Genomic DNA, 18,498 nt, shown 5'->3' with positions numbered 1-18,498 from the left:
GGTGATTAAAAAGAAGAAAGAAGAAGATAAATGAACATAAAAGATAATTTCTAGTATCTTAAGTAACATTATAAGCTCTTGAAATCCACTTCCCATTGCAGAAATATACTAACTCTAAAAGTTATTATGAACTAAGCATGTATTTAATCCCCCCAGTATCAAATCACTAAGATTAAAGACTAGATGGCAGCCTAGTTTTGAAAGATGCTTCACAGCAGCAATATCTTGTAAGTGGGAACACCTTTGCAGTACCACTTTTCTACTTTTTTTTAAATTGCTAGTTGCTAAAATCAACCAGATCTCAAAGGACTGCCAATCCACAAACAGCTTCTTCCAAATCTGTCCTCTTTGAATGCTGCAACAAAGGGCATTGGTAAGGCTTTGGTTCAGAGCAGAAGATACAGCAATGTAGTAACCTCTCCAACTTCAGAGGAGACAGTCCTCTCTACGGAACCGAAGAATAAATGCACCTGCTGCCATTAACACAGATCAATGTTGAACTGGGACATTTCTACTTAGACTGATACATATGAAAGGATAATGCAGGCAGATGCAGTAAGAATGATGAACAGGCAATAATTTTATTCATATTTATGAGCTGAAAATTCGTTTTTCCCTCTGTTCAGCAGTAGGCTGTACTGAATGCCTGGATGCACAGTTCCTACAAGCTCTGCTAACAGACACAGGATACCAGACCCCTGATTCCAGTAGCTTTATCTTGGGCAGAGCTCAGAAGAATCTCTGTATTCAACTGCTATGGAGGTGCCTATCCCTTCACCTAATTTGCAGTCCATTATCTTCTCCTGTATTTCTCACATTTCCTCTATGCTGTGGACTGTCAATGACTATCACGCACAGGGGTAGATGTAAACAAACAATCCTCAGGGAAATTGTAGTTTGTCAGCTCTCAAAGAACAAATTGACACATTCAAGTATCTCTTAAAAGGGTAGAAAGGTACACATGTGCTGGCTAAATTACCCATATCTCACATTTGGCACATTTGTATCTCAATTGCCACAGCATTTCAAACTCTGCAACTGAAAATGAGAAGCATTTTAGTAATTAAGTTAGGGAGTCTTTTCAAAGACTGGACAACTGAAAATGCCACTAGAATACAGAATAGCTGAGGTACAGAAATTAGTGGATTTGTCCTATTGTTCACAATCACACGAACACAAAGAAAACCCTAAAAGAACACAACCTTCTGTACTTTATGAACAAACAAACAAAAAAAATCTTACACATTCTATATTTTCTTGAAAAACACATTCTTTAACGTCAAGCTTGTCACTGTGTTGATTTCAGGGAGTGAAAGAAGAGGAAAAGGAGAGAACAGCCAAGCAAACAAGGATTTTTTTTTCCATCTCTGCTGCTGAAAATATTAAAAAATGCTTTCCTACTTAGTACAGCAAGAGATTTTCAGATAAAAGGACTTACAAATTTTGTTTCTTCATTTAAATATTTACAATACCTTTAGAAATGCCCAACAAATTTTTCGGTAACGACCTTCCTGAACTTGTATATCAGAGTTGGCTCTCATTTCATTCATACGTAGAGAATCAAGGACCTAGAAGTATCAGCATGAATATAAATGTATTTCTAATGAATATATACTTCATGGTAATTAAAAAAAAACTGCTGAAGATATGCTTGGTCAATTCACTAAATTAAACAGATTTAAATTTTGAGAAATTACAAAACCAGTGCTTCTTCCTCACAAGTATGAAATTAGAAATAACAGGTCCTTATGTATTTACCTGATGACTATTTATGACCTCCATTAAAAAAGAGCCTAGTCTTAAAAAAACCTGTTCTTGCTCCCCTTACATCTCAATAAAAGAGAAGAAACAATAATGTGTAGCTTTCCTAGTAATTCAGAAATCCCTTAGATCACAAATCTGACAGCTAAAACCAGCTGCATAATAATCTAGATGGAAAATGGCAGTCTAAAAGTTAGGTTTTCTTCCCTAGCTTTATCAGTTTTGTCATCAAATCAGTCACAGAACAGTTTGGGTTGGAAGGAACCTTCAAAGATCACAGAGTTCTGAGCCACGGGCTTGGACATCTTTCACTAACTCTGGCTGCTCAAAGCCCCATCCAACCTGGCCTTGAACACTTCCAGGGATGCCTACGAGAGCCTTCATTTTTCTGTCAGGGACCAGAATTTTCTCATATTTAGCTACTCCTGGAAGTTTACCCAGTATACAAAAAATCCTTAGCATAGTACTTTTTTTAAATTGGTATTTCATAAACCTGAAGTCAAACAGCTTTTTTTCAGTGTAATCATATTTTTGGTCCCAACATTAGCACAACTTGCATGAAGAATCTTTACATACAAATGTAACTAGTTTTGTATTAAGCAACTAAGGACTCTTAATTTTACGAATATGTTCACTTACAAGCACCACAAAACATTAAAAAATATGGTAGTAAGTTATATTCAGTCTATTTGAAATAGGAAAAAAACCCAAGGAATAAAAAATATTTATTCTATTAGGCTTCCATTTTGATGTTTATACTACAGAATCTCCCTGTACAAATATTGAAATACTTAAGCTCAAAATAACATGGAATATATAACTTAAAATTTTTCCTTTAATCATAATGGTATTGGAGGACAAATTAATAATTACGAAGACTGGGACAGGAGAGGCAGATGTGTAAAATGTTAAAGGAAACAATGTAATAGTTTGCTCACTGGTACAATGAGGTGTTGCTACAACCAGAAAAATTCTAACTTTGAGCTTCTTGTACTTAAACCTCTTTTCAAATTTCAAGAATGTGAAACCAGTGATATCCACCATATCTTACCAGCCTTTCCCAGAAGTTTCAGAGCTGATTTTATAAGAAAGTTTCATCTTCCTTATTATTATCAAAACAGGATCCTTTTCTACAAAAAACCCCACTTTTTGGTACCTCTACTTGATTTTGTATCTTAAAGTCATGCTATTAACCCAATTGAACTGCAATAAAACACCTGAATCAGTCAAATATATGTTGTTGAAGAAACAGCCCAAAAACCAGAATGTGCATAAATCGGATGAAAAATATTTCATCTTACCTCAAAAAACAGGATAACCTGAGGGTTTTCCTCAGTGTTTTGAATAAAGTAAGTAAAACGCTCATTAAATATTACTTGCTCTTCCCACTCTGGAATTGCTGATTTAGACTTTCTAAAGTCACATGGTTGTGTCATTATAGGAAGAATGTGCTGTATTTCTTCTTGTTCATAAGATGAATCTTCCTTCTTGCTGTTTGAAAATTTCCAAAGAATTACAATTGTTAGAGCATTTAAAAAGCAACCTCAAACAAAACAATATTTTCAATTACTGAAAGCTAGGAAACATATAAGATACTATATGTATGATTCTAGAAAAAATTTTCTAAACCCACCCAAAATTTAAGACAATTTGCAATGTATATAGAAAAACTACAGGCTGAAATTGAAAATCCTAACAATTAAGTTACTGTTAGCAAATTTCTGCATAATGATCATGGTGGAGTCTACTGCTCAAGCCCCATTAATATCTGGTTTCAGGAAATTATGCATAATGACAGTGGAAACAAACAACTGAAGTAATTAGAAATATAAAGAACTAAATTTAAGGTTTCAAAAGTTCTTAACAAAAAAGAAAAGGCAGATGCTATTTATACTACAAGAATTTTGCTTACATATTCTAATCTTTGCTTTTACATATTTTTGAGACTTAAGAAATTTTGTCTCTGGGAAGAAATGTGTTGAAAAGATCATAGATGTGTTGGAAATATCACAGATTCACAGAATATGCTGAGTTGGAAGGAACCCACAAGGATAATTAAGTCCAGCTCCCAGCCCTGCACAGCACCATCCTCAAGAGTGATACCATGTGCCCAAGAGCATTGTCCAAATGCTTCTTGAACTCTGTCAGGCTGCTGCTGTGACCACTGCCCTGGGGAGCCTCGAGAGCAATACAGCGGTGCAGAGCATTTAAAAGTGTCAAAAAGAAAAGAAAATATCACCCTTATTTATTGTATGTATATTTATACACATTATCATAGATGTAGAAACTAACGAACAACTTCACAAGCTTAAAATACCCCATTTTCATTTTCATATTTAATTTTGTAGGGAAGAGTATACCTATTTATTGTAATCACTGATAACAGAAACAGTTTATTAAAAGTCACCTATAATCCTTCTTGACATATAAGCCACTCCTCTGATCAACAATATGGATTTTAACCACAGGATGAGATATCAAGTGATCAATTTTAAGTCGATCTGATCGATGGATATAAACTCCCAAAACAAGATCATCACCAAAACCAAATTTAGACTGAGTTGAAATTTCTGAATTCTTCATTTCCTCATCATTTTCTGCAGCAATTTCCATGGTTTCTTCTAGAAGTGGGAACAAAGTAAATAAACTGTCATTAGCGGAACAAAGTAACTTCTGTCTCAACTCAAAGCTGCTTATAGTAAATGAATTTTCAAAATTTTCGATTGATTTATCAAATAAAATCCTCAAAAATAAGCCTCAGAATTGGCAGAACAGAGATACAATTAAGTAACTTAAGAAATATAAGTAACTCAAACAGCTTAATCACTTCTGTATTATTACTAAGGACAAATATTTCTATAGCAGCACCAAAAAAAGTGCAGCAAAGTAGTACAGTATTATTTTGTTGGCAGACCTTTTCTGGTTTTCTTCTTAACCTTCTTGGCTTTAGGTTTCTGTTTATCCATGCTCTCCTCCAGTTTCTGGCCTTCTGATGTAAACAGTGTTTCAAGTGACTGACCTTCATTGCCACCTTCTGGATGATGCTGCAGCTCAGAAAGGGACATTGCACTGCAAGGAAATGGATCACTGTCAGCAACTGCAGTCCACTGCATATATTGATACAATTACTCATTGCCATTATTAATCCGCTTGAAATTCTGCAACTCATCATCTGTGTATCTTGAAAACGTAACAGCCCCCAGCCCCATTAGTGTCTTGCCTTTTTCAGTGCTCTCCCCACTTCCTTTCCCTCTAATTTCCAGACAATTGCAGTACCATTTATATGAATAGAGTTAAGCTAACACTCTTTTGCTGGATGAAGGCCATCACTTATCACTAAAAAAAAAAATCAGGCACAAAACTATCTTAAGTTAGTTAAGAGGTTAAGAGTGAGTTCCAAACAAACATCAAATAGCAATGGAGGATATTTTTAAAAAGAGTTAAAAAGAATCCGTGAGCTAAGTATTAATCATGACAGCCTTTTGAGAAAGGATTTGGTACTATTTTTTTCATATCATCCAGTTAATCACTTAGAAAATATGAACAATTTATCAGAAAGCTTCTGCCTATCTTAAAATGAAACATTTTGCTTAAGATTCACAGACACACCGTGTACAGTTTGTCATGTTACCTTGTTTCAGCTTCACTTAAAATTGCTCGTTCTTTCTTCTTTTTCTTCTTTTTGCCCACTTCATTATTCAATGCAACTTCATGCCTTTGAACAGTGGAGGTAGATTCAGACATCTGTTCTTTAAGTTTCTTTCTCATTTTCTTTTTAATTGCATTTGCCTCTTCCTCAGCCACATGCAGCTGATAGGCTTGAATTAGCTGCTCTTCTTCTTCTAATTCAATTACATTTCTCACTTCAGTCAAGGAATTTTTGATCTTTCTATCACCTTCTTGATGAGGTACATCTGTTTGTGATTTACTTTTTGTTTTCTTCTTTGGAAAATCATTAGTCTTTTCTTCAAAACTCCCCAATTTAGCTTCATATAAATCTTCCTCCTCATTAAATTGTTCTTGTAACAGTGATTTCTTTTTCTTCCTGTTCGACTTTGGCTGCTTCTTCTCCTCTCCACTAACAACATCATTGTTTATTTTCTCTGCAATTGACGCTTTCTCTCTCAATTTATTTTTTGTAAATCTGGGGCTCTCTTCTTCAGGATTATATGTGTTGTTTATAATTGCTTCATCATTCACACTTTCCTTAGATAGATCAATATTATTTCTAAAGGTATCAAGCTATAAATGAAAAGAACATAAAACATACTTGTACTAAAAATCATGTTCTAAGGATAAACATTGCACTTCATGTTATTCCTTCAGCAACATTACACAAAGTAAAATTAAAGATCTAGTTATTTTGTTGTTTCTATTTGACAAGTGACAGATTAAAAGTCAACAGAAAATTCACACTGAAAAAAAAACATTTGGTGTTTGGGCACCTCATCCTCAGTGTTACATTATGTTTTCATACGACTTTTATGTATATGCAGTGAAAAAAGGAAATCAACAAGTCCACTCCATAAACAGATGCCAATATTTTACACTATAGAGGACTTGAAGACTATGTGCAGTAGAATAACAAAAACTTTCATCCACTGAAAATGCAAGTGAGAGAGAGATTTCAGGCTCGGCTGTTTGTAGTCTCTTGTACTGAAAGCTGCTTGTCAGAATTAAATTTTAGCTAATGCATTTGTTCAAGCACTTCTGCTGCTAATATTTGATGGTTTTATAAAAAACACATTGTAACCTTTCCTCTCTCCTTCAGGTTTCTATTTCTGGTTACTAAAGGTTATAATGCCAATTCCCTGCCTCCTGCGATATGTTCAAGGTCAGGCTGGAAGGGCTCTGAGCAACCTGATCGGGTGAAGGTGTTCCTGATCATGGCAGGGCACTTGGGTTAGATCACCTTTAAAGTCCCTTTCAATCCAAACCATTATTTTATGATAATGCCAAAAAACACAGCAAGTAACTGAGGTCTAATTCTGTAAGGAGGTGAAGACACAGATCTCTGTTCCTTGATGTAACTTCTATAAAGTCACTGAGGTTCATTTACTCTGTTGTCTTACAGAAAACTCTCTTCGAGTCTCAACATGGAACAATAGGAAGGGCTTTAAAACACAATGGAAAGAAATGAAAAAGTTTCGAGAAAATACAGGTATCTGCATACAAAGTTTTATTTGCCAAGACCTTCTTCTTCAATAAACACATTGTTCCCTTGTATTCAGGATACCAGTTACAGAATCATGTTTGCCTCAAAAATTTGTAGAAAAGGACAATATGTATAATAAGTATGAAAAAATTGTCCTTGTATCTTCATCTTATACTTGCTTAAACAAATCACTAACATCATATTTATTTCTAAGTCAATGATTCAAGAGGATGTGGAAAATTTCATACAAATAACTTGAAATACAGAACAGAGTACGGAAAATAAAAGAATTAAAGCATCAGGCTCTGTATAAACCAAAAAAAAAAAAAACCCTAACAGGATAATGCTTCCTAATAGATTGTTCACTTCCATATCTTTATTTCTATTAATAACTGCAACTGTAGAGTATGAGAAATAAAGATTAAAACACACTGACAATTAAGACCCAACAGTGGCCAATAACTAAGGTCATGCTGATTTTTGCCCTTGGTAAAACATCAATCCACTAAGCACAAATAGTAGAATTATTTGAGAAATCCTAAACAAAAAGCCCTCACCTTTGACCTGGTCAAGAGTTTCTAAAATAACTCTGATATTCAAGAATAATCTCCTTAAAGAATCTACCTGATGCAAAAACTGGCTTGAAATACTTACTAGAACTCGTTATTTATTATTGCCTACAAACAAAAAATCATGGATTCATAGAATCACTCAGGTTGGAAAAGACTTCTAAAATCATCAAGTCCAACCATATTCCCAAGTGCCACATTCACAGGCCTTCTGAACAATTCTAGGGATGGTGACTCTTACCATTTCCTTAGGCAGCCAGTTCCAATGTCTGACTATCCTTTCCAAACCTCCTCTGGCACAACTTGAGGTTACTTCCTTATAACACAAACAAACCACAATCTCAAACTACAGCAAATTTCAGGAACATTAATAGGTACTGCAGACAGCACAAAGCTGCTTCAGCAGTTCAAACAAACTCCTCAGATAAACAGCCTGTATGATCTCAATTCAGGCTACCTTTTCCACATGCTGTAATTGCATGATATAATTAGAGAGGAAAGATGTGAAGTTACAAAACAATAAAGTAAAAGTCAAGAGGTTCATAAAAACCTGAGGACTCAGGCAGAGGTGGGGATTACTGGTACAGATTCTCTGTCTGAAACAAAGAAGTGAGAGGTATCAACTAAGAGCTATCATCAACAGATAAACACAGAACTGAGTTAGAGAAAGGAGTTAGGCTGGAAAAGCAGCTGAGAAAGACAGGCCTGTTTCTGGAGTAACTCTAGAGGGTTGCTGACCCTGAACCTGACTTTCTCAGCCTAAAACATGGAACAAATAAGAAGGCTTTGTTTCAAAACAGCTCTGTAGCCACGTTACACCAGGGCAGAGGAAGCACTCTCCCCTGAAAACAGCCTTGCTGGCACTACTGGCTTGAGAAGAGCAGGAGATGGGTGCCAGCCAAGGCACACACAAGTGGGCTGACACTCCAGGTTCACACCACAGTTAGTCAACCCCAGGTCACATCACTGCCATTCATGTCCCAGAGCTGATAGCAGGGACAACACCTAAGAATCTTACACCTTTTCAAAAGGGCTTCTCAAATATGCATGAGTGGAAGCTGGCAACATATCAAGTGATTTTGTCACGGATATCTGGAAACTTGTGTAACCAGATTTACAGAGGTACCTGAATTTCTGCCCACAATAACACAGGCACACCTTGAAAAATTAGGGATGGACACTGCCAGCCCACTGAAGAGCTGACATGTAAAAGACCATTTACTTACAACTGAATTGTTAATGAACGTACTTGTGAAGAGGGCTTGTTGGGTGGGAGGTATAAGAAAACCTTAATGTACTAGGAAACCAATTTTACTGCCATTGCTTGTGTAAGACTATAAAATGTAGACACTCAAAGCTAGAAGAATTTTTATTTAGAGATAAGATGGGCTTGGAATTTTTTCACCAACTTCTAACAGAAAACATTGAGAAAATGTGTGGATCAGTTATATAGTCAACTACTATCAATTCTCCTATTTTACACACAAAAACCAAAATGCTAAAATCCAGCGGAAATCTCCACAATTATTCACTGCTTTTCAGCCTATAAACCAGATAAATCAGTTGCACTCCTGCCTTGAGTACAAAACCCAAGTTATCAATGCCTGTCCATCCCAATATTGTAATCTGATCAGATAACAGTCTAGGGAGGAAATTTTTCCCTTCATAAAGGGATCTCTAACCTTTTCATCTGGTAGAAAATTTTAAACATCCTCTTTTCAACCACAGAATTGGCATTGAACCAAATAAATTCAATCATTTTCATGATGACTTTAGATAGATGAATGTACCTGGACATTACCTGATCTGAGGCTTGCCTCATTCTAACAATTTGTAATAGGAGGCATAACTGGTAAAAAATAAATATGGTGACTGCCCTAGAAAGGATGTTGGCAAATTCACTTTCTGACTGTGTCTCAAGCGCTTGTTTTTCCCACTATGCCTTTAAGCTTCACACCTACTTCCCCAGGGGCTCTTTACTGAACAGCAAACCAGAGCTTTCACTGGCCACAGTTGAGGTGTATTTCCATCTCCATTACAAGCTCTTCATTCCTATCAGTTGTGGCTTCAAGTTCATCCCGCCCTACAGACATCAACCTTTCCTCTTCCACGCAGACTGCTTCCTAGCTCTCCAGGCATGCTCTCCAGGCAATGGGCACACAGAGCAGAGCAGGCAAGCAGGCAGGCACTCTCCGTATCCTCACTTCTGTCATTTAAAACCACAGCAACCCCCTGCAGCTCCAGAACTCAGGTTTCAAAGAAACAGTGGACTATAAGGGAAAAAGTCTTATTAATCTTTAAGAAAGGCTAGAGCAAAGACAAAGGAAGGAAACAGACTGGAACATTTCAAGTGGAAATAGGCTCTGAACCGTGACCTGTTTTTGATCAAAGCTGGGAGACCATTTATGGCAAGTGCATGACACAAAGCCAACCATCACTGACAAATTTCACATTATTTCAAGATATCTGAAACTGTACAGTTAAATCATATGAACTGAAGAAAACGGGAACAAAACCAGCCAACCTCCTCCATCTACCTACTCTTCCACTCCCACACACTCTTATTTCTTGCAGACTGTTTATTTGCTGAAGCTTTTACAGAAATTTCTACTCGAATGCAACTGGCATGGAAAACACCAACCTGAGCTCCTGCAACTTTGTCACACTTTAAGGAAATACTCAAAATGGTCAGTAAGAGGTTTCAATACAAGCTCTCCTCAAGTTCTTAGTTTTTAAGTGGTTTGATTGGTAATATTTATAGCTTCAACAAAGCCAGAAATTTCGGCTTCCACACTGATCCTAAAAATGCTTCTTAATTTGCTTCATACCACTAAGTTTTGATTCAGATCACTGTGATTTTAAGTGCTTCTACATAACTCCAAAACACTAGTGTTTTACATCAGAGACTTCTGGAATGGAAACAAATTTCAAAACCAGAGCAAATTTAAAATATTTATGAGTAATATGTAGTTGCACATGAACATACAATTATGTGTTCAAAATACTTATATATTACAGAATTAATAATTAACATTTCATTAAAAAGTAAACTTAACTGAGGAAGAATTTAGTCTTTTATTTACATATATGCCAGTAAAAAAGGAAAAAACCCACCCTCTAACTCTCTGTGCTATTTTTAGACATCGTTGATTCTTTGTATAGACAATTGACTAAATAGCATATACATCAAGGAATATAAATTTTTAAAAATACACACAAAATCCAATTTCAAATTGTCAATCTAAGACCAAATAGCAATACTAAGTTTAATATATCTATTCTGAATATACTTAATATATATAACTACACGTAAAATTTATGACATTACATAAAATACAACTCATTTGTCTTAAATGAGTATTAAAGAAGGAATTTTCAGAATCTGATATGGATACAATTGTAAGAAAAAAGGCTGAAAATATAAAACCTAACAGGAATAAAATAAAAAATCAGAATATCTGTCTGCAAAGCAAATTGCTTTCTTTCTAAATTCTAATTCTTCCAAGTCAATAATCAGGTATGCATAAACTCGTATTGAACTTTTATTCTCCTCTTCAGGAAAAAGGCTACAATGTGAACCATAACTCAGAGGAATTTCTGAGGCTTTTTTAACGACAGATATACCACAAACAAAAATGTCATCTAACTATAAATTCAGGGTGATAGAATCCTTCCTAATCTGCAAGTCACAAGCTAAAGCCAAAATCTTTAAAAAAAGTTGACAAGTGAACACGGAACCACTAAAAACACAAAGCTGAATGGAGAAAGTCACTAATTACTGACATTAAAAAAAAGGACAGAATGGAATAGTTAATTATTATCTCTAATATTATTACACTTTCTCATCAGTTCTCAATTGACAGCTGTATTAGACAGACATACCTGTATTACACAGATGTAGTACTCTCAAAATTAAATACATTTACAGACTTAATTCTACTAGCTCTCAAACATCTAATTTACTCCTGGTAAAGTCAACTGTGATTTTGAAAAATTTTATGAAAAAAGGGAATGGACAAAGAAGTACTGGTAGACATTAAATGAGTGCATGCCTGTATGCGCCACTTTCTTTTTACCAGTATTATAGTCTATATAATTTTGGCATACCTCCAAGGACACTTTGCTGGTGCACAAACAAAAAAGCCACACCAAAAACAAGGGATACATGCAGAAACATATTTTACACTTTATTTTATTTAAATGCTTACATCTTTTTTCAACAATATGTTTTCCTGATCTTTTTTCTGTTAAGGAAGGCAACCAAACAAAGCCTGCATGTGTTCCAACTCACCACAATACTCTCCTGAGAGTCAAACTTCTTTTTCTTTGATTTCTTTGTGTCTGCTAGGCCAGCATGGCGCCTGAAGATTTCCTCAAAGCGGACTTTGGTTTTTGCCTTTGCCTCACTTTCAACTGCAAAAAGAAATCTAGAGTATGATTTGCTATCTCAGTAATCACTGTTGCTAAAAAAAAGGGCACAATCATGCTTTAAAATTGCAAAGCATGAGAATTATTTATCAGGGAAAGTTTACCAACAAATTCACTTTGTATTCAGTTAAGAATTTCCACTGGCAACTTAAGCCATACAAGGATAACGCAGCGGATTTCCACAGACACACACACACACCAGTCTTGTCACTAAAGACAGCACCATCTACTCTGTCTCCTGAAGAAAACACACTTTGAAGAGTATGCACACCAGGATTAGCACAAAACTTGGGCTAGCCAAAGCAGAGGACAGATTATTGCCCTCTCTGTTTATGAGCAGAAGTGACACACTGTCTTTGAGGAGAAGCAGCAGCTCCCAGTTCTTACTGTGCCTGGAACCCAGAAGAGCACCATACTGAGACAGACCTGTAAGAGCCAGGAGCCAGCACTCTGCTTTTCTATGAATCATGATACTGCCATCAGCAGCATTTCAACCTTGAAGCAATAGGTGTTCTAGTTCCCCTCAGGTAATGCTTAATTTGCAACTAAGAATTCAAAACGCAACCTGGCACACCACTGAGAAAGGCTGTTGAATCCTCAGCAAAAGGTATTTACCACTGTCATTACAACTTTTTAAAAAGCCCCTGAATTTAAAACAAAAAAATAACACCACTTTGAAAATCAGCTATAATAATGAACTTTAAAAGGAGCCAATGCAGCATTAAAGATTTATATAGGACAGAAATAACTTCTATCATTAGCATCTAGTTATAACCATAAAATATGTAGTGGAAATCAAACACAAAGTATCCTTACCTGCTCGCATTTTCAGTCCTCAGTTAGAAGTGGCTCAACACAACAGCTGCTTCTCCCTCGGAATTCACCATTCTATTTAAAGTATTTAACAACCATCATTAACATAAATGGTCCATAGACTTGAAGTTAATAATTCAATCTGTGCTAATTAGTATTAGGCATGAGTACATTTTATTTAGAAGTAAGTATTTCCCTATTTGTCTAAATTATTAGAAGTTTTCACTATCAAGTCCCAGCTCTGATACTTATTATTTGAGGGTAAATAAAAAACAACACTACAGCAGTTTAATTAGCTGTATTTCTGGACAGTAGCCAAATAATTCAGCACTGCAGTCCTCCAAACTTCTAAAAACCCCAACAGTTTATTGAAATAATAATGACCCATGAAACCATTTATGTTGAAGCCTTTCTAATCAGGTTTGTCTCCTGACAGCATCATTGAAGAAGCCAGCTGATAGTTTCCAATGCAAAGGTTAGTATCTGACAGCAAATCTAATTTTATTACAAATCTCTACATATTTATGTTTATATAAAGCATTTGTATTTTTCATAAAGCAGACAAGCAACTACATGAAATTCATTTTGCTAAAGAAAACAAATGTTAGGCCCTCCTGGTTGTGGAAAAAGCCTGTAAATGCAATCCAAACAAAGCTTGAAGGCAAATAAAAATATTACACAGGTTTATCTTTTCATCAAGAAAATTCAGACTGTTCTACAAAAAACTTCAATACAAAAAGCTGTTGTGTAAACAGTGGAACTAATGAAGCGTAGGTTCCTATGCAGGTGTGATATTCCCCTTAGCCTTCCATGCAATGAACTCTGGTACCTATGTCCCCCACAGCCCATCAGGTGACAGCTCCGAGTTCTCCCTAGGTAACACATCCTGTGAGACAGCAGCAATTCACATTCACTGCAGACTACACTGACCCGAACAAATTAAGACATGGCGTTAAATACTGCCAGGCTGTGTAGTTGCACTATTCTCGCACCATTTTGGTCCGAGCCACCTGACACTCACCCAAACTACACCTGGATACAGAGCAGGAGTTACTATGGATTACTATTAACATGCAGTTTGCATGCAGCTGCTCTGATTTGAGGCTGCAGGAGTTGATTAGCAGTGAAGAGAGCCAAATACAGCACTTGGCCCTCAGCACTAAAAATCCCTCCTGGACACATACATTTCACCAGCATAGGAAAGAGCTGAGGCTATACTTGGGTCCCCAAGCATCCGCACCACCCTACCCTCACATCCCTCTCATCTCTTTCACAGCCTTACTTGCACAGGCCTGTTACTTTCAGGTCATTTCACACCCATTACTTACAGTGCTTTGGTTTGCTGGATATCCAAACTAAACCAAATTAAGGAAAAAAAGGCAAAGTGTTCAGGTTGGTTTAGGATTATAGAAGAGCTGATTAGCCAGATGCCAAGAGTAATTAGTTAACTTCATGTCTTTAGCATTTATACTAAGTATCCAACAATTTAAGGTTTCAAAAGAGTAAGGACAGCCGAACAAACTCCATTGGAAGAAAAAAAAAGTTTAGTTTTGCAATATGCTTCCAAATGACACTGATGAAGTTGCAGTATTTTCTCTATCTACAACATGTTCTGACTCCCAAAGCTAAGCTTTACTGTCACAACTAAACCAGTAACTGCTAAAAATAACACTTCTTACCATTCATGGAAAGAGAAAACACCTTTGAAAAATAAAACTGCTTTTCCAAGTTATACTTGGTTAAACCAAATGGGCATTTTACAACTTACTAAGTGCTGCTTTTGAAGTAGTCAATTCACAATTGGCTAGAAACCACATAATTCAGAAGAGTAGAAAACTAAGTAAGTTTATAAAATACACCAGATTATATCGCTTTAATCATTGACTGAGGACCACAGGAACACGGAAAAGTATCTTATAATTAGCTGAATGATTTCAACAAGCCCTCAAAAACTAGTTAGAAACAAGAAATTAAATACTGAAGGGCTCTTAAATTTAAAGCAAAAAATATGAGAGACAATACAGAACACAAAAGCAAAATGAGAAAAGTGCATACCTATTCCAAGTATGGAAATGAGTTTCTGGTCAAAGGTTAAATAAATTAATCCACAAAAAACCCAACCATCCCATAGGTTGGTTAAAATATTAATTTTGCAGATACTTTTTGACTATAATGGAACAAAGGCTAGGCTCACCTCACGTCCGCAAGCACTCTCTGTAAAATGCGTAATTTGCAAAATTCACCAATGAGTGCTGTTTGTTTATTCATTAAGTGTCTACCCTGTTGTGGCAATAAAATTAAGAGATAAAGTCCTCTAATGACAGTGCCATTGTTTAAAGGCATTTCCAATTTAGAACTTCATGGTCTTTGACATGGTGCATTAAAGCAACTATCAGGCTTGTGTAAATATAGATCATTAATCAACAAGGATAAGAACAAGGCTGTTTACTCAGTGTAATCTCACCTTAGAATAGGAGAGATTTAATCGTATATCAAAGTTCAGCAACCACCATGCCCCAATGCAAATAAGCTCAGGTATCATTAATTTTGTAAAACACATTTTTGCCTCATCAGATTGGATGTCTTCCATGTTAGTAAATATAATACAATCCAAGACCAACAAAAACACATACCTGGAACAGTGGCATATTTCAGCCACCAGAAATAAACAGGAAAACAAATTCATAAAGCCCAAACTTCCAAGAATTAATATACTTTCCTGAAAATAACCTAGTTTGCTCTTCTCCAGTATTCTATCTGTATTTATAAAAGTGATTCTACATTAAACGCTTGCTCTTTTCACCATATTTTACAATACTCACTGAGTTGCTATATTCTACATCTGTAATACAGGGAACTCTATGCTAAACGTGCCATAAAGGTCACCATACACAAACCCCACTTTTACTGGCCACTAAAAGATACAAATTAAACCTATGCTATAATGAGCAGAACATACAGAATTTGCACTACATAATGGGAAGTGAAAAATTTCTTACCTAATTATAACCATTTAGGAAACTGAGCTGACAAAAATTGCACACTTAGAATTTTCCCGAACTAAATTCTTCATTTTTCTTTTGTCGCACTGAGTGAGCATAAACTTTAGTGGCTGAAAACAAGTAGAGCATCAGGCCTTGTTTGCTTCTCATCTTTTAGACCACAGAGGGAAATCTTGGGTTTTACTAGTAGCTTTCTAATTAAGCTACATGTAGGGATTGCTACTTTGAGATGTGAAAGAGCTTCAACTCAGAATTATACAGCAAAATTACACAGAGATGAATCTGTTCTTCTTCACTATTGACAAATCTGACAACAAAAACCAATCCAATTTTATCAGCGAAAATTCAGTCTTTTAGTCCAGAAAACTGACAGACAGCTTTAAGTGACATACCAGGTAAACTCCCTATGTACTTGCATGTCAAATAAATACTAATAAAAGTGCAGTAGTTTTCTACCAGTTTAGATGTGCCTGTAAAAATCTTGTGCTCATACTAATTAAAAAACACGTTTTAAAAAGCTGGAGCTTTAAAAAGCTCCGTTTTCTAGTAGTAACATATCAGAAAGTTTTTGCTTCAGAGGTTGTGGTTTTTCCCCCAGAAATCTGGCACCTTTAGTCAAGAGAAAGTTGCAAACAGACTGATGGCAAAATTACGGACTTCAGTTCTATGTAAGGAAATACAGCCGACTTTTATTGTTTATTAAGTTTCTGCTTTATTTTAGATTATAATTACGAAAATGTGTTCTCAGCAAGTGACCACCCTAAGTATTTTTATTTCCAATGTGACATTCTGCTTTGCCTGGAAGAACAGTGGTAGATTTAAAAGGCATAAAAGGACGTTCCAACCACACACCACAACTGGACTAACCGATGAAATTATTCAACAAGGATGTGATGTGCATGCAGATGCGCACTCCTCAAGCGAGGGAGGCATCCCCACGTTGGAGCCCAAGGTGCCAGGCACGGAGCAGCACTGGATATTCACTAGTAAACTGCCCACGCAATGTCACCCCAGCGAACTATAAAGCTCGTGAAGAGCCGAGGGCGAAACACCGACCTGGGGATTACGGCTTCCCGCGGCACTGCCCCGGCCACCGCGCCGCGACCGGACAGCGACAGCGCGCGGCTCGCCCTAGGCCGCCTGTTCCGAGAGTCACCGCGGGGTCCCTCTGGGGCTACTCCGGGCACCCTCGCCAGGCGCGCCGCCCGTTCCCGCTACCTCCCGGGGCGCGCCGAGCCCCCCGCGCACCCTGGCCCGCGCCGGCCACCGCCCAGCCCGCCCCCGCCCCCGCCGCTCCCACCGCCGCCGCCGCTCCCCAGCCCGATCCCGCTCCCGATCCCGCTCCCGCTCCCGCTCCCGCTCCCGCTCCCGCTCCCCGCCCGCCAACGGCCGCGGTCCCGCCGCGACCCCCGAGCGGCCCCGGCCGAACGCAGCCCCGGGCTGAGCCCCCCGCCCCGGGGAGCCGGGGGAGGGAACAGCGGCGGGGAGGAGTTACCCAGCCCTATCCGCCCCCGGGGCCGCGCACTGGGACGAGCGGCGGCACACGCCCGGCGGGGCCCGGCCCGGGGTGCGGCCCCGCTCCCCGCCGAGGGCATCACTCACGTCGGCCCCGTCCGCTCCCTTGGCGGCCGCGACGTGGCCCGGCGGCTGCTGCGGCCGCCCCGCCTCCCCCCCTCCCTCCGCCAGTGGGCTCTTCGTTGCCGCCGTTCCCCCCTCCGCAGCGCCGCGCGGCTGGTTCCGCCCAAAACAATCCCGGCTCCCAAGGAAACGGCGCGGCCGGCGCAGGCGCGCAGGGAGGCGCGGCGGGAGCGCGGGGCCCGGTGCCGCCTCCCGGCGCTCGGGCGGTGATAGGACAGCGCGCTCTACGCGGTATCCGCGCCGGGCCGTGCCGGGCCTGCTTCCGCGTTCCAGGGCTGCTTGTGGAAACCTGCTCCCGCGTCATGAGCTGCTTGTGAAAAGCTTGCCGGGGGCATGGGGACGGAATTGTTTTCCACTCATGCGTGATGAGCTGTTTACGAAAACCTGTTTGGAAACGTGAGATTGAAAATTGGCGGGGGGGGGGTGGGGGGGGGGGGGGGAAAGACGGTGAAAAGCATTAGAAACGGAAGCCGTCCCGCGGATACTTTATGGTCCATTAAAAAAAAAGTGTCAGAAGTACATATGAGCTCTCAGAGTTCAGACTGACAGAAGTTGCTGCCGGAAGAATAAAGTCTCTGTGTAGTGGGCTCTGTAGAGCTCAGGAGGGCAAGTGACAAGTGCTTGGAGTGCTCACAAGCTTTCTGCAAATAGCGGCACAAATGGATGTCCTCGAGCTATGCAGATACTGGAGAAACTTGTATTTGTTGCCTGATTTAGTAGTTGATTAAAGCGGTGTTGTGGGGGACTTTTTCCCCGTTAGGGATAATTACCTAATAAAGTTACCATTGTTGTAACGGAAAAACTGTATGTTCATTTCTTCTGTATAAAAACAGATTAAAACTGTAGATGCCAAGGGTACCTCATGCACTAGAAGGTTTGAGAAATTAATGCAAAGTTTTCGATGAACATGGTTAGTTTTTTTCAGAAGTAAAGTTGGGTAAAATTAGTCTTCCGTTGACAGCAATTTGCACAAACTAGAGGTGAGCAAATGCTTGTGATCCTGAGTTTGTGATGTAGTTCCCAAGCAGTGCATCCCTCAAATTCTGTCAATGAATTACACTGGCTTCTGAAAGAATGCACTTTCTGAAACCTGGCTTCCCTGTTCCTCAAGTGTTGTTAGTGCTAGATGGTA

At 38.5% G+C, this 18,498-nt stretch overlaps 1 protein-coding gene across 4 annotated transcripts in view; it reads right to left on the bottom strand.

Annotated features, from left to right (window-relative positions):
• AHI1 (Abelson helper integration site 1) overlaps positions 1–17,427 on the bottom strand; it is a 91,288-nt gene extending 73,861 nt beyond the window's left edge. Inside the window, exons 1-8 of one of the 4 annotated variants that reach the window (XM_039568988.1) lie at positions 17,331–17,427; positions 12,730–12,801; positions 11,777–11,898; positions 5,393–6,003; positions 4,676–4,830; positions 4,169–4,382; positions 3,063–3,252; positions 1,473–1,568 (exon numbers count right to left, since the gene is read on the bottom strand). In XM_039568988.1, the coding sequence (XP_039424922.1) occupies positions 1,473–1,568; positions 3,063–3,252; positions 4,169–4,382; positions 4,676–4,830; positions 5,393–6,003; positions 11,777–11,898; positions 12,730–12,739 (1,398 nt within the window). In that variant the 5' untranslated portion in view covers positions 12,740–12,801; positions 17,331–17,427. Of the gene's footprint in view, positions 1–1,472; positions 1,569–3,062; positions 3,253–4,168; positions 4,383–4,675; positions 4,831–5,392; positions 6,004–11,776; positions 11,899–12,729; positions 16,985–17,330 lie in introns of those variants that run through there. The other 3 variants (XM_010401256.4, XM_010401262.4, XM_039568987.1) reach the window with 3 other exon arrangements.
• Positions 17,428–18,498: the final 1,071 nt, after the last annotated feature.

The sequence above is a fragment of the Corvus cornix genome, chromosome 3 (genome assembly GCF_000738735.6).
Source record: "Corvus cornix cornix isolate S_Up_H32 chromosome 3, ASM73873v5, whole genome shotgun sequence".
NCBI lineage: Eukaryota > Metazoa > Chordata > Aves > Passeriformes > Corvidae > Corvus > Corvus cornix.
The sequence above is the reverse complement of the archived record's forward strand: the minus strand, read 5'-3'. Positions and strand labels throughout refer to the sequence as shown.